Source organism: Dufourea novaeangliae, unplaced genomic scaffold (assembly GCF_001272555.1).
Source record: "Dufourea novaeangliae isolate 0120121106 unplaced genomic scaffold, ASM127255v1 scaffold21, whole genome shotgun sequence".
NCBI lineage: Eukaryota > Metazoa > Arthropoda > Insecta > Hymenoptera > Halictidae > Dufourea > Dufourea novaeangliae.
Window position 1 is genome coordinate 291811 of NW_015373910.1, and position 14443 is coordinate 306253.

Sequence of the window (14443 nt, forward strand, 5' to 3'; positions counted from 1 at the left end):
TTTTCTCTATGTATACTAAAAGTATTACAGAATGCCATTTAATACTTCGAAATCCAGATACAAATTGTCTAGATGTGATGAACCATTTGGGTCGAATCATACTTAAACTCATACACAGCGAACTTTCCATTTAAAATATATGAAAATGAGTACGAATCGTACTTAAACTCATACGTAGCAAACTTTCCATTTAAAGTATTCGAAAATAAGTCATGAAATTTTTTAACTGAACCTTCACAAGATATTAATCCTTTAGCGTCCAGACCCTTAAATCGTTACTTCAAAATTATGAAATTGATATATATACATATATGTTGTATCTTGTCATTTTAAAGTTGAAAATGTCAATATTAAACAGATCCATTTTTTTTAATTTTTTATTTATATTTGGAGGGAATACTTGAATTTCTCAACTGATAACGTGAAGATATACTTCACATCGGTGAAACTATGGATCGTTGCTTATAAAAGTTAGATAACTGGCGACAGAACTTGACGCACTTGGACAACACTGGACGTTAAAGGGTCAACAACGCATTTTACTTGAAGCCGCTAACCTAACTGGTTCCCCAGACATAAACTAGTCCTTACAAGACCAACAAATTAACAGTATTAAGGAATAATATACTTACAAATACCGACGATATTGCCAATGTTAATAATAATGTAGTAACAAGTAATTAATGAATTCAGACTGTACTACTGCTCACATCGCACCTTTACTACAAAAATGACTGATCTCAAAAAACGTGTTATTTGAGCTTTGAGAACGTATTATTGGCTATGAGAAATTTGCACAACACTGTTGGACCAAACATCAAAAATGTAATCTTTAAGCTGATTGAGAACAATTATGTCACTCTTGCTGTTCGGAGCGAGACTGTGATTTTTAACATTTTTTTTGTATGTTTTGAGAAACTAACGTTTTTGTGGTGTGTCATTTTTGTATGAAAGGTACAATATGTCGGCAGTATTGATTGATCGAGATTAAGTATAGATGTTGATCTAAAATATTTTATTCGTAAACACTACTATCGTCGAGTACTGTAGAGATTGACACAAATATTGATAAGGAGAAACTCACACATACCGAGTTGACATACTAACAGTAAAAATGTCAGCGTAAAGTCGCAAAAATAGTCATACGTACTATCAGTATTACTAAGAACTGGTCCTACTGGTCACTATTGTTAACCCATTCGTAACCGGTTTTGAAATGACGTAGTCCTACGTCATTTCAAAATCTTTAACCGAGTACTGGTGACATAGTTCTGTCATTTCAAAATCTGTAGCATTCATCAGCCAATTCTCTTTAGCAAGGTGATCATTATCTTGATTTTAAATTTTTGTTAGGTTCGCTATTCTCTTTACATAATAACTGACTAAAGCTGTTCAATGTTTATCCACTTAAAGTATCAAAGTATTAGGTTGATGCAAAAGTTCGTCCCGTTGTTGGATCAGTTCTTTAGCCAGAAACCTCAAAGGTTCCATGAGCCCGGGATTATGCAGTTACTAGATAGATGGAGAAAGGTTATCGAACAGAACGGCACATCCTATAATGATTAAATATAATTTTTTGTAAATAAAATTTTCCTTCAATTTTTGTCAAATGGAACGAACTTTTGCATCAACCCAATAGATCATAAATGGTGTACGATGATAGCAAATGGCGACGAAAAACTAAGAAATGCCGTGAACCAATTCTTTTACGTAGAAATACGAACGTCTAGTCCTAATGGTAGTAGTAAAAAGCACGCTGAGTCAGCCGGTGTCATTGGCCACGGCACAGGTGCCAAGCGTGTTGTAGATCAGTGAGGCAGATGGAGTGAGAATCGAAATCCAGCGGAAAGGAACGATTGTGAAATATTTCGAAATTATACGTTGCTTTAAACGATGATATCTTGAGAACGGAAAGTCCTATCAACGTGAAATACAAGCCGTTTTAACGGACAGGATCCTTTGCTTCCGATCGTATAATTTCGGCGAAAATTCTTCGTATGTACCTGGCATTGTAAGACATAAAGTTTCCCCGAATTGAATACGTATTAATCGAGTCTTTAGGACGACATGACGAATACTTGTACTATTTACATGTATTATATGATATTCATGAAAACATTATTGGTTAGTTTTGGTATTATATTAAGTGTACCAATTTGTAATCAATTCTTTCCAAGTTGCTAAATTCAAGATTGTTTAGAAGTAATTTTAAAGTATTGCGATGCTTCAGTAATAGTTGTCATTGTTCTACGCCATTTTTCTCAAGTACAGAGCCGGGAGAATATATTAAACTCAAATTCTATCACCGCATTATTCTAAAAGTCGTTGCTTACATTAATAACATTGGCTAGACAGAATTGTATTCCTTCTTCTTTATTTATGATGTAAAGGTCTGACATGCTAAATTGCATAAGTTTGTATTTACTAAAGTAATCTGATACAACAATTACACATCTTTCGCCGAGTATTAACCCGTAACTACACTCGTCTCAGAAATGAATAATCCGACAATCACTACTTTGTCCCCATTTGCCCTAACCGGCCGATTTTCCGACCTCACTATTTAGGTTGCAGGTATTTAGGTTAGGTCTACACCCTCAAAATTATTTCGACTGTTCCTTTATGATTTTTATTTTTTGCAGGTGGTACACCCACGTCCCTAAACTACACAGGAGAACAATGGGATTATCCGAATGCGTGGCCACCATTGCAATCGTTCATCGTAACGGGTCTGTATATGACTGGTGAGAAGGAAGCGATGCTATTTTCCGAAGAACTGGCAGACAGATGGGTCAGCTCCAACTATGCTGGCTATAATGAGACCGGAATGATGTACGAAAAAGTGAGTCTTCTATAAAAGAATTAAAAATTTCAAATTTTTATATTTCATACCCTTCAGGCAGTATATACGAAATAGTTCATAAGTATAGCAAGGCGTATTTGGCAGTCAAGCTTAAAACAAAACGGGAAGAATACAGTAAATCATCGATGATTGTTCGGAGGCTACTCGACACTGAACGTTAAATATTACATAAACTACTGGCCATATGCGGTTGAAACAAATATCATTGGCTTCTGAATTACAAGCTTCATCACTGTGTTAAACCTCATTAAAAAGTCAGCGTTACACCTGGGGACCTCCCCTTGTTAATGCCGAAGAGCCTTCAAATAATCACTGAGGCTTTATATTGCGCAATTTGGACCATCGCCTAGTTTGGACCCCTACTCTAATTTGTCATGACTAAGCAATTGGAACCGGATGATACACAGTATGTGTATGATAGTAGTGATTTCATTAATTAACTTAGTATAATTGTCAATCATACGGCAGAAATTACTTACACATAACCAATCACAGAAGTGCACCAGCCTAGTAAAAAGGTCCAAATTCAGCAACCTTCCCTTGTATACTTTCTTTCATAAGTCCGTAACATAAAATATCTTGAGATTTTTAAAAAGATCTTTCGGAACCTTCTCAGTCGTTTTTTTTTATGTCGTTAAAGACACTTGCAATAATAGTATCCATACTAACGAAATTGAAGCCCCAGAAATTATTTGCTTGAGATCGTAAAAGGGTTCAGTAACTCGACAAGAGACACCCATCTCTTTTGTAGGGATAATAGAAGTTAAAAGAAGACTGGAAGTGTGGAAATAGTTCCGATTCATTGTTATTCGAATTTTTTCATCTATCTCGTTCACCGTGAAATTATATTCTCCTTTTTGCGTCAAATCTCAGAAAATATATCCGCAAAGATAATAAATTAATAATATAGAATTCACAAAACGAACTAATACATATCGTGTCAGAATAGGTATTATTTATTTGACCCGTTTAATAATTCAAGTGTTTTAGTTTCGAAAAATTTCATCTACGTTTATGGTAAGTGCGGATTAAATCGAAATCCTGGGAGCACGTATTCTCAGGCACACGCTCCTTTCCCAGGATTCTCATCTGTTTATTGAGTAAACATCCGCTCTGTACGGTTAGAACTCTCGTAAATCTTTCGTGTATGCTCAATATTTGTCTAGTGTCCACCTTTCCTTTTTCATTTTACTAAATCAGTTTGATTTTCGACTCTTGAACGAAATGATTCAAGTAAATGATGTTATAATGGACGAGATATTCACGAAGAAATGTGTTGAGAATCACGTTTCTTTGGGCGATAGACATGTTCAAGTAATTTCCTAAGAGTTTAATTTCCAATAATACACTTCCTGAAAGTGCTACGAAAACGACGTAGAAGTTGCTCTGATACATTTTCTAGTGAAAATAGAGATTTCACGTTTCACTCCTGGAGTCCACTTTCATTCTATGTATAAATCGGAGAGAAAACGATTTATCACGTTTTAATAATACAAAGATATTTTTATTAGCAAAATTAAGATTGAAATCTAATATCTCATGATGAAGCTAATGTAACCAACTATCAGAATTCGTTTTAGTTCTGTTAAATATGTACGAAGATATTCAGAAGATATAAATTTTGTATGAGATACAGTAGTATAGGTCAATATTAAAGGACTCTTAATTTGCGAAAAGAATAGAATTTATGTGCAAGAAAAAATGCAGCTATCTACTACTTATATTCCTTTCTTAATTGTAGCATGATTCCTTGCGCAAGTAATTTTCTGACCTGTACATGATAGCGCGATGATAAGAAATAGAACTCCAAGGAAACAAAGTAGTGCAAGTCAATGTTATACTTGTTATACAAATATCACAATTTGATTCACAGAAAAATTATTACAAATATCTTTTACAGTCTCCAAAACTTTTCTTATCAACAAACCTTAATGTGATCCAATGAACATTATTTTGAAGCAAGAAAGTAATATAGATCAAACATAAATTTTCCTAAAGTTTAACTTAACTGATCTGAACTTGAAATTAAACTTCTTGCAACTATTTTAATCTTTTTATCTTACTAGTTACCTTTTTTAATAATTTTCTTAATAAAGAAAATTAAATACTCTTCAGTAATATAATTTCAAATTAACGAAGTAGTATAGATCACTAGAAAAGCACTCCTCACAATCTACCTTCTGTCTCAGCAAAGTTCCTGTGGCAATTGTCTTAAAAATGTTCGTAATATTCGTGTCCTCGAATAACATTTTATTAACAAACATCAGTATCATCGCAGAAAAGAATTTTAAATCTTTGACTGCTACGTCTCCCAAATATGAGTAACACGTACATACATTGCAAAGTAGCTGAATTATTTAACTACCGTTAAAAAGTTTTTCTTTAATTCAAAACAAGACCAACAGCCTCTATGAACTAAACGCATATATGTTCGACGATTTATGCCTAAAAGACGAAATGAAGTGTGTCTGGCTACGTACAACCTTTTTCACTGAAGCAGGCAACGTGTAAGGAGACCAAGTAGAACAGATCAATATTAAGTTACCTTAACATTGCAGCATGAATTTCAGAGTGACTGAAGACGTTGTAACTTATCTCGTAATTTCAGTATCCGCCCCCGCGCAAATGGGGCACGGCGTTGTCCAATTTTCATTCGAGCGTGTGAACAGGGCTTTAGGTCGTCGCTTCGTTGACTGACATATGTCCGCCTGCGGGAAAAGGGACTATCGGGGCGCAAGATGGATGCGTGAATTCACGCTAAAATATGTATACCCCCTACGGCATGAGAGCGCTAGGTAGTCGTTCGGAGACGGAATGAATCACTGTTCATCATTTTTCATCCATCTATGAATGTTTTGCGCACGGTTTCTCGGTACGCCTTCGATCCGCTTTCGTTTATGTTTTTTTATGGGTCGTTTTTACGAGTCGCGACGCGAGGAAGACACTCGAACAACCGTTGTCGGTGGAGAACCGTGGAGTTTCATACTTCATTTCGATTCCGACATTGCGACGAAAAAGAGAATTTATGAAACTCTCCCGCGGCCGGCTGGGCTTACTGTGAAAAATAACAGCACCTTTTTTTTTCCTTTCGCAACCCCGTTTTTTCTGCGTCGGAGACGACAGTCCCGGCGTCGGTGTATTTCGGGGGACTGCTTTCTTTTTTCCACGGGTAATACCCTTATAGATTTCGATGCTCATCATCCGACAAAATTGAAAATTATCATTCCCATCGCAACCTAGAATGTTCGACCATTTCAAATCGTTCAATTCATCTTGTAGATTTCAATACTCTTCATTTGATGAAATTGAAAAATTATCATTCCCTTCGCAGTCCACAATGTTCGACCATTTCAAATAGTTCAATTCATATTGTAGATCTCAATACTCTTTATCTGACCAAATTGAAAAGTATCGTTTCCTTCGCAGCCCAGGATGATCGACCACTTCAGATCGTTCAATTCATCTTGTAGATTTCAATACTCTTTATTTGACCAAATTGAAAATTTATCATTCCCTTCGCAGCCCAGGATGGTCGACCATTTCAAATCGTTCAATTCATCTTGTAGATTTCAATACTCTTCATTTGATGAAATTGAAAAATTATCATTCCCTTCGCAGTCCACAATGTTCGACCATTTCAAATCGTTCAATCCATCTTGTAGATTTCAATGCTGTTTATTTGACGAAATTGAAAAATTGTCATTCCCTTCGCAGTCCACAATGTTCGACCATTTCAAATCGTTCAATTCATCTTGTAGATCTCAATACTCTTTATTTGACCAAATTGAAAAGTATCGTTTCCTTCGCAGCCCAGGATGATCAACCATTTCAAATCGTTCAATTCATCTTGTAGATTTCAATACTCTTTATTTGACCAAATTGAAAATTTATTATTCCCTTCGCAGTCCACAATGTTCGACCATTTCAAATCGTTGAATTCATCTTGTAGATTTCAATACTCTTTATTTGACGAAATTGAAATATTATCATTCCCTTCCCAGGATGTTTGATATTTACGTGGTACCGTCTCTTTTCGTAATTCGATTCCATTTATGGAAATAATGGTGTAACGGATAGTTGGTCACTGAAAGTTGCATAAGCAGGACTCTGATGTCCGCCCGTGCTTCCAATTTGGGATTGCAGACTCCAAACTAAATAGACTTCTGTGTACACGAATAATTTAAAATTCAAATGCGTGTTTCAACGTTTTGGCGTAGCTTCGTTGTGGAATTTATAAAGAATTTTAAGCAGTCCAATAAGAAATGAAAAAAATAAATAAATTAAGTTTCCAGTAATGCCGCAAAAGGAACAGGGTAACAACATCTAATTTTCACATACAAATGTATAAGAAAATCGATTAACATTTGACCAGAAAAATGAACAAAGAATACTGTTTTTTAAACGTATTGTGTAAACAAATGAATCATTCTGGAATCCAATTATATAGCCGGATTCCTTATGAAAAAGCACACAATATTGCAATTTATACCGTTTTTATATCTCTAATAGTCTCCAAGATATTCAACAGAATACAGTTCACATCCCTAACTTCGAGGGTTGGTTTCACCCCTTTAAAGTGGATAAGAGCAGCTAAAGAAAATACGTGTCAAATATTTTTATGAGAACTATAATCTCCCACAGTTGCATCAAAATCGGCGATTGTCAATTTGGGTATGTTCCTTTGTGAGACTTAAATACAAAAATATCAATTATCCTTCAATTGAGAACAATTTAGCTAGGCAAAATTAGGTGCGCTCACCCTATGTTGTATTCGGAGTATTTAGTAGAGTTTCGATATTAATTTGTCGTCTATATCGATTGAATTGTAGATAATATATAGAACGGCACAAAAGAGCAATCTTTTCCGTGCCATTTCGACAAGCAGATATTGATTCCGTGAAACGGCATGATTCAATGCATGTGACATTATCGGATCGCGAACCGAGAGGAGGAAGTCACTGTAAGAATTGAACCACGGTTTCTGTGCACCCGAGAAAGAGGTTCGCCTTTGAATGTACCGATGTATAGTCGATGATAATTTGAAACCGTCATCGCCGTCGTTGAAGAGGTGAGGTACGCCATTGGGTATTTTTTATTTCCGTGGGTGGAAAAGGGGCAAAGATACGCGTGGGGTATTTCGCGTGTTGTGGATTTATATCGATCGATACTCATCTTCATCCGGCGATATATATATATGTGGTTCTAACCATATTCGAACGGGATAGAAATAGTAGAAGCAGGAAAAGGGCAGGATCAGTGTGGGCAATTGATAACTTTGCTATTTAGAATTATTATAATGCTTTTTTTTTTGTGAAAATAGTTAGGTGAAAATAAAACAACCAATTTTTATTTTTTATACAATAGAATTAGTAGGAATAACTGAAAACTTTGATGTGTCTTTTTACTGTAATACTTTTACGAAAATAAAAAAGTGAAATTTTAGTATTTAGGTTATTTTCGTGTACTGTAATCGATCATAGGTGATGCATTATGCAGGTGGACGCGAAATATCGCATTTCCGCGGTTTGAATTTCGTAATGTGAGAAAAACGAGATAAACCACATTTACTTATATGTTATTGTGAATTATATCCAGGAGCATTAAGTGATTTGCATTAAATATGCCTGGTGTTTATGAAAACCATGAAAATAATTATTTAATAAAGGGAACTATGTAGTAATATTTACAATATCTCAATAAAGTATTCTTAACTGCAGAAATTACCAAAATTTCAATTGAAATGTTATGGTAGTATCTAATCACGATCTTAATAATTGATCACTTGTTCCCTTTATCGCGCTGTTCGCCATCAGCCACTGTCGATGTCAGCAAAACTGAATAAGAAAAATGAATTCCTTAATATAAGCAACTTTTCATACAATTCAAAATAAATTCCTCAAAGAATTTTTTCGCCATTACAAACATTTGATTCAATCGTCTCAACACACCCAGAACACGCGTAAAGCCAATACATTCTTGAAGCGCCAGATTTACATCTTAATTCAGTCTCACTACTTATACCGGATATTCACTCGCAAATTAATCACCTTCATTTGCCTTCAAACGAGAGGGCTAATTCAAAGAAATGCAAATCCCGTCCTGCAATGAATCTTTAAGTGGCGTCCATCCTGCAAGCCCCAATCGTAGCTCATTACGAAACGAAACCGTCCCGGTCGAATTTTTCCCATCAGAAATTCTTCGCTCGCTTCCGGAAACCCAATAAGGACGCGACGGGGAACGTCTTTTGTTCGGACTGCCCCGAAACATTTGGCTAGATAACGGGGAACGATGGACCGCTCGCGAAACTTCTTTCTCCTCTTAATTCAAAATTTCATTAGAAACGACAGTTAAACTGGCCCCTATGATCGACTTTGTAAACTTTAATTAAGCATTGTTCGGGCGACCCAAATGTTGATTATCGTCGTTTGATCATTAGAATTCGGGTCTGAAGTTGTCCCTAGCCACTGTTGCCAAGTATTCATATTACTGTCCACAAATGTTTGCGTACTTCGTAAAATCTGATCAAAAGGCCCTTGTCATCAGAGCCTTGTAACCTGAAAATTCCGATTTTTTTCAGGGTAAAAACATCCCTTGAAGGTAGATAGGTGTTTCCATATTTCTATGTATATCTTTAAAACTATCGTAGGTATAAAAAAATTGAATTGTTTTTTATGCTCTATAAAACGATGCAATTAAAATGATAAAAATTGTTTGTTTAAATAAAAACATCCCCCCCCCCAGTTTTATTAGTTATGAATTTAATTGCATCGTTTTATAGAGCATAAAAAACCATTCAATTTTTATTATAGCCATTTTTTTTATATCTACGATAGTTTTAAAGATATACAGGGAAATATGGAAACACCTATCTACGTTCAAGGGATGTTTTCACTCTGAAGAACTGAAACTGTGCCAAAAACAAAAATTGCGCTATACTCCTCTTGAGGTCCACTACAAACCTGCAAAGTTTAAAAAAAAAAAATTTCGGGTTACCGAACTTCCCTTGTAAGTTAAAACTTATTTTTACGAACTACTACTTTTAGGTGTTTCTTTTCTTCCCTTTCGGCATGTTTGTTTGTAGTTTTTTCTTCACAGGAGTACTATATCTGTAAGTATAGTAGATCATACTTGCGACAACTATCCCCACTTGTGATACGGTATAAAAATAAATTACAATACTACAACGGAGTAAAATGTTGGGAAAACTCTAGAAGAAACTTTTCTCTCAAAGCATGCAGTGTATATTAGTATAACAGAAATTTCACAGTAATACGCTACATATCACACAGAAAACGAAGAAGAGAGTAAGAAATATTTACTCGAGTGAACAGAAATCGCATTTCTTCACCGAACTTGAAATGACAATAAGTAATGAAAAATCACAATTTGTATAACAAACACTTATGAAAAGCAGTACATTTTACTCCTTGTAATGAGCCTGTCTGACATTTAGTAACGAAATTATACGAAATTAAACGAATTATATCTAAAACTGTGTCTTTAATTGTTCAGCTATTAAAAATGTCTCTTGATCGATAAGCGATACATCGGAACATGAACAATCTCCAGTATATTATTAAAGAATCTCAAACCACAGAGTAGTATCAGACTCTGTCTTTCGACCCCCTGATGAAGCCAACAGCAATGCTTGCGAAACGTTGGGAAAGCAATTTCACAGGGACAGAGCTTACACCGAAAAGCCTCAACACTAACTATATGATGCCGAACCGTGGAAGCCTCAAATATCTGAGAGAATGCGTGTTGACCTATCGCTAAATTTTAACCTCAATTTTATGTCAAACTGACTCGACCGGTGCAGGAGGATTAATAACGTTCAATGGAACGAATCTTGTCCATTGTTGCACATTGAAAGTGGTCCCATCACTGCCCTGTGCTTCTTACTTTTTCCGTAACTCGTTGCAAAATTAGACGTTGTACTCTAAGGCGTCCCGTTGCTACCCACGGCAGAAGTTAACATTGGGGGATCCTGTTGATCACCCCGTGACTTAATTACTTCTCGAGGACGGCTGCTTTGAAACAGGAACGCGTGATTACTCACTTTAATTACTCTTTTAATTGCAGTACAGCGCAATTATTCCTGGCCAAGGCGGTGGCGGCGGGGAGTACACCGTTCAAACGGGTTTCGGCTGGACGAACGGCGTGGTCTTCGAGTTTCTGAGCATGTATCCGTACTTGACGTACAAGGACACGCCGATGCTTGCTGACTCGAGTGTTAGAAACGTCGGACAATAGCAGGTACGAAATTTTCGGATAAATAATTCTCATAACTGGCTATGAACAAAGTAAAATAGAGTCTATCGTATCCGAATACTATTTAAGTAACGTAATATTCGAATATCCTGTTATCCGAGCAGAGTATCTGTCAACAACAGATGTCTTCTACTGTTACAAATACATAGAACTTACATACAGTGATTCTACTGTATTGCTTAGATTGAAAGAATTTTTGGCAGCTTTTATCGTATAATAACGTAAGATTGATGTGATTCGAAATGAATTCAAGTGTGGCTGACGGTAACAATATACGCAGAGGATCCGTCAGCCAACAAAGGGGGTATCATGACAGTAGACATGTGATACCTAATCCAGACGTTGCCCACGGCTATACAAAGCCTCCCCTTTCTATATACATATAGTCACTAAACAGCATGCAGCGAAATTGAAAAATTAGCTCTAGGAAAGTGGCACCATTCATGACGAAAGACCTAACCAGGTCACCCTATCAATGTTTAAAATCGTGAACGACATTCTAATTTACAAATCAGTGCAATAAGAAGCATAAAATATTGTATATTTCCTGATGAAGAAACGGGTCTACACCAACCGTTTCAACAGAATTTTATTTTCGAACAAAATTTTACGAGTTCGCTATATTTTATCCATTCATTTTTCGTTTCACATTAACTCTGTAAATTTTGGTAATTGTTTCTCGTAAATATAGGGAACTTCGTCGACTGTATAACCGAATAAAGTTTTTGTTTATTTTTCCAGGTTTTATTGACGGCAATGCAACGTGTATTTTCCAACGAATCTAGTCTATACGGAAAAACAGGGCAGCGCGTTTTATAAAATCCACCGTTGGTTCGATGCGAATCGGTTTGTAATTTAAGAGAGTTCTGTGTCTCGATTTGCCTACAGATTGTAATCACTTCTCCGGTGAACCGCAATTCTTGTCTGTGTTAATGACAGGTATTTGGTACTTTCTATAGTTTACGTGAAGAATTTCAAGTAACATACATACAGGGTGTTCCAAAGATCTCTGCGTATTTGGATAAAATAATGTGATGTTAAAACAAATGTTTCAATAACACGTGCTAATTACTTTTTTATACTTGTTATGAGCCTCAGAAATCAATTTTCCTGAGATCAATCGTGAGTTTTAGAAATAATTTAGTATCAAATGTTAGATGAAATTTTGCTTGACTTGGCTTGGTATTATATTAAAGTTCACATATTTATAAATATTTTATTCATTAAATCAAGAATTTTATTGCCGTGTGCCAATATTTAATATTCAATTCATTGTAATCAGATTATAAAGAAAGGAAAATTCAAAGAATTGAGAACTTGGGAAATTACTTTCACGATTAATTGACAGAATGTACGATATGTGGTTTGAGAGAACTCGATAGAAGTGGCAAAAACAACGACAATTTAAATAAATAGATATAACAGAAATCGTGTAATAATTTCATTCTAACAGTCATTTTAGTTTATCGAAGCACGCAAGAAATTTGGCAACGATGTACACAGTTATGTAACGTTATCTATGATTCATAATTTCTAACAATGGAAGTATTAGTATATTTTAATCTGTAATATTAATTTCATTAACAACCGTCAAATGAATGTTGAGAGACAGCAGACTTTCCATCGTTTGAAATGTGTGAGTACTTTTTTTTTTTAGCACAGTCGCAAAATATTAGGACCGGAATGTGCACGGATCGTAACGGTTCGCGATACGAACGCCATCTGGTCGTTCGATCGGCCTTACAACGTTGTATACATACATTGGTATACGAAACCCCGAGCACAAAGTATAATTGCGTGTAACTTGTCAGTATTCTAATTTAATGCTAGTTGTGTAACGATAAGTTAGGGCGATTCGAAGACTAGCATATGCGTTTTCTGTCGTTTCGCGTGATCAATGAGGCTGGCGACAAACCTCTAACGTTTTACTTCTTATTGTTAGCCTCGTTTATTCGTCGTTGCGTGAGTTCGCAAGGAAAACGTTGTTATCGTGTGTCATCGAAATATGTATACTGGTGTTACGAACGGGAAAGATTTAGAGAGAAAAAGCTTTATAAAGAAATCTACATATAATATATACATGTATATTTTTATTACACCGTTGAATTGAATTTAACGGAGATAACAAAGGAACCGCGTGTGTATTGGAATAAAGAAAAATATATATTTTACGAGAGTTGAACGTTTTCCGATTCAGTTTCATTTTCACATTCGATATTTTCCATTCCAATATCCTATATTACAGTGAAGCCACGTTCTAACTTGATGAAGACTGTATCTACAAGGCTAAAGTTACAACTCCGGAATAATTATCGTCAGCCTTTGATTAAACGTTACATAGTTTAACTGGTTTTAATTAAAACTTTGCAATATTATTTATACGGAAATAGAAATGTTAGTATGTCGACAGTATTAAAAGCTTTACTCTGACCGTTCAGTATGGGCATTTCTTTAATCTCGATGCAGAATAATAAACACCTTATTAATTTGTAAATAAAAATTGCATTTCGTGCGCAACAGAATGTTTATTGTAATCTCGTGCAAAGACATTTTGTAAAAAATCTTTCCAGTAACCGCACAACGATTTAAACACTGAGAAAATTCGTATTATGTATTTATGATTAACTTTAAGATAGTAATATAATGTGCACGAAAAAGTGAATAGTGGTGCCATCTAATGGCAAAACTGAAGTACTAGAAAATAAAAAAAAAGGAACAGAAATGGGCGGCTCAAAATTGACGCAGTCTCAATCAAATTGTTAGAATCCCATAATTATTACACTTTATTGGTTTTTCCTTGAAAAAGAGTGTACTCAAACGATGCAATATAATACACGTTAAAATTCTATGTTGAAATGAACAATGCGTTCGTCACATTTTATGAATTCTATGCAACCGCTGCTCGCATCTGGAGGGACGACAATTCTTCGACAGGGTACGCGAATTTAATTATACGTTTGATTGTACTAATTATAATTTTCATGCAGCGATAATTAAATCTTATTATTACAGTTACATACGATACGTAATTAAATTTCGTTCGTTTGTTTTATTATTAATATTAAACTTTCCTTTATTATTATAATTTTTACGTCAAATTTTTTTCTAATAAGTAGTAAATGTAATAGAATCTTCATTCGTTCTATAATCGTGTACACAGTTCCCAGTTAAATCCCCTACCTTTTGGCACTCGAAAAAAAATCTTGGCTAATTGTTGAAACCGTACGAACACGGACAGCGTACAGTGTCGATTTTCGAGGCGCCGCTATTTTATATCGCGTGCCTTCTGTGCCTGTAATTTAACACAAT

At 35.3% G+C, this 14443-nt stretch overlaps 1 protein-coding gene across 1 annotated transcript in view; it reads left to right on the forward strand.

Annotated features, from left to right (window-relative positions):
* The window catches only part of LOC107193889 (trehalase-like), a 53948-nt gene extending 42006 nt beyond the window's left edge, over positions 1-11942 (forward strand). Inside the window, exons 8-10 of the mRNA XM_015583425.1 lie at positions 2643-2842; positions 10946-11119; positions 11876-11942. Of these exons, the coding sequence (XP_015438911.1) occupies positions 2643-2842; positions 10946-11116 (371 nt within the window). The 3' untranslated portion in view covers positions 11117-11119; positions 11876-11942. The remainder of the gene's footprint in view (positions 1-2642; positions 2843-10945; positions 11120-11875) is intronic.
* Positions 11943-14443: the final 2501 nt, after the last annotated feature.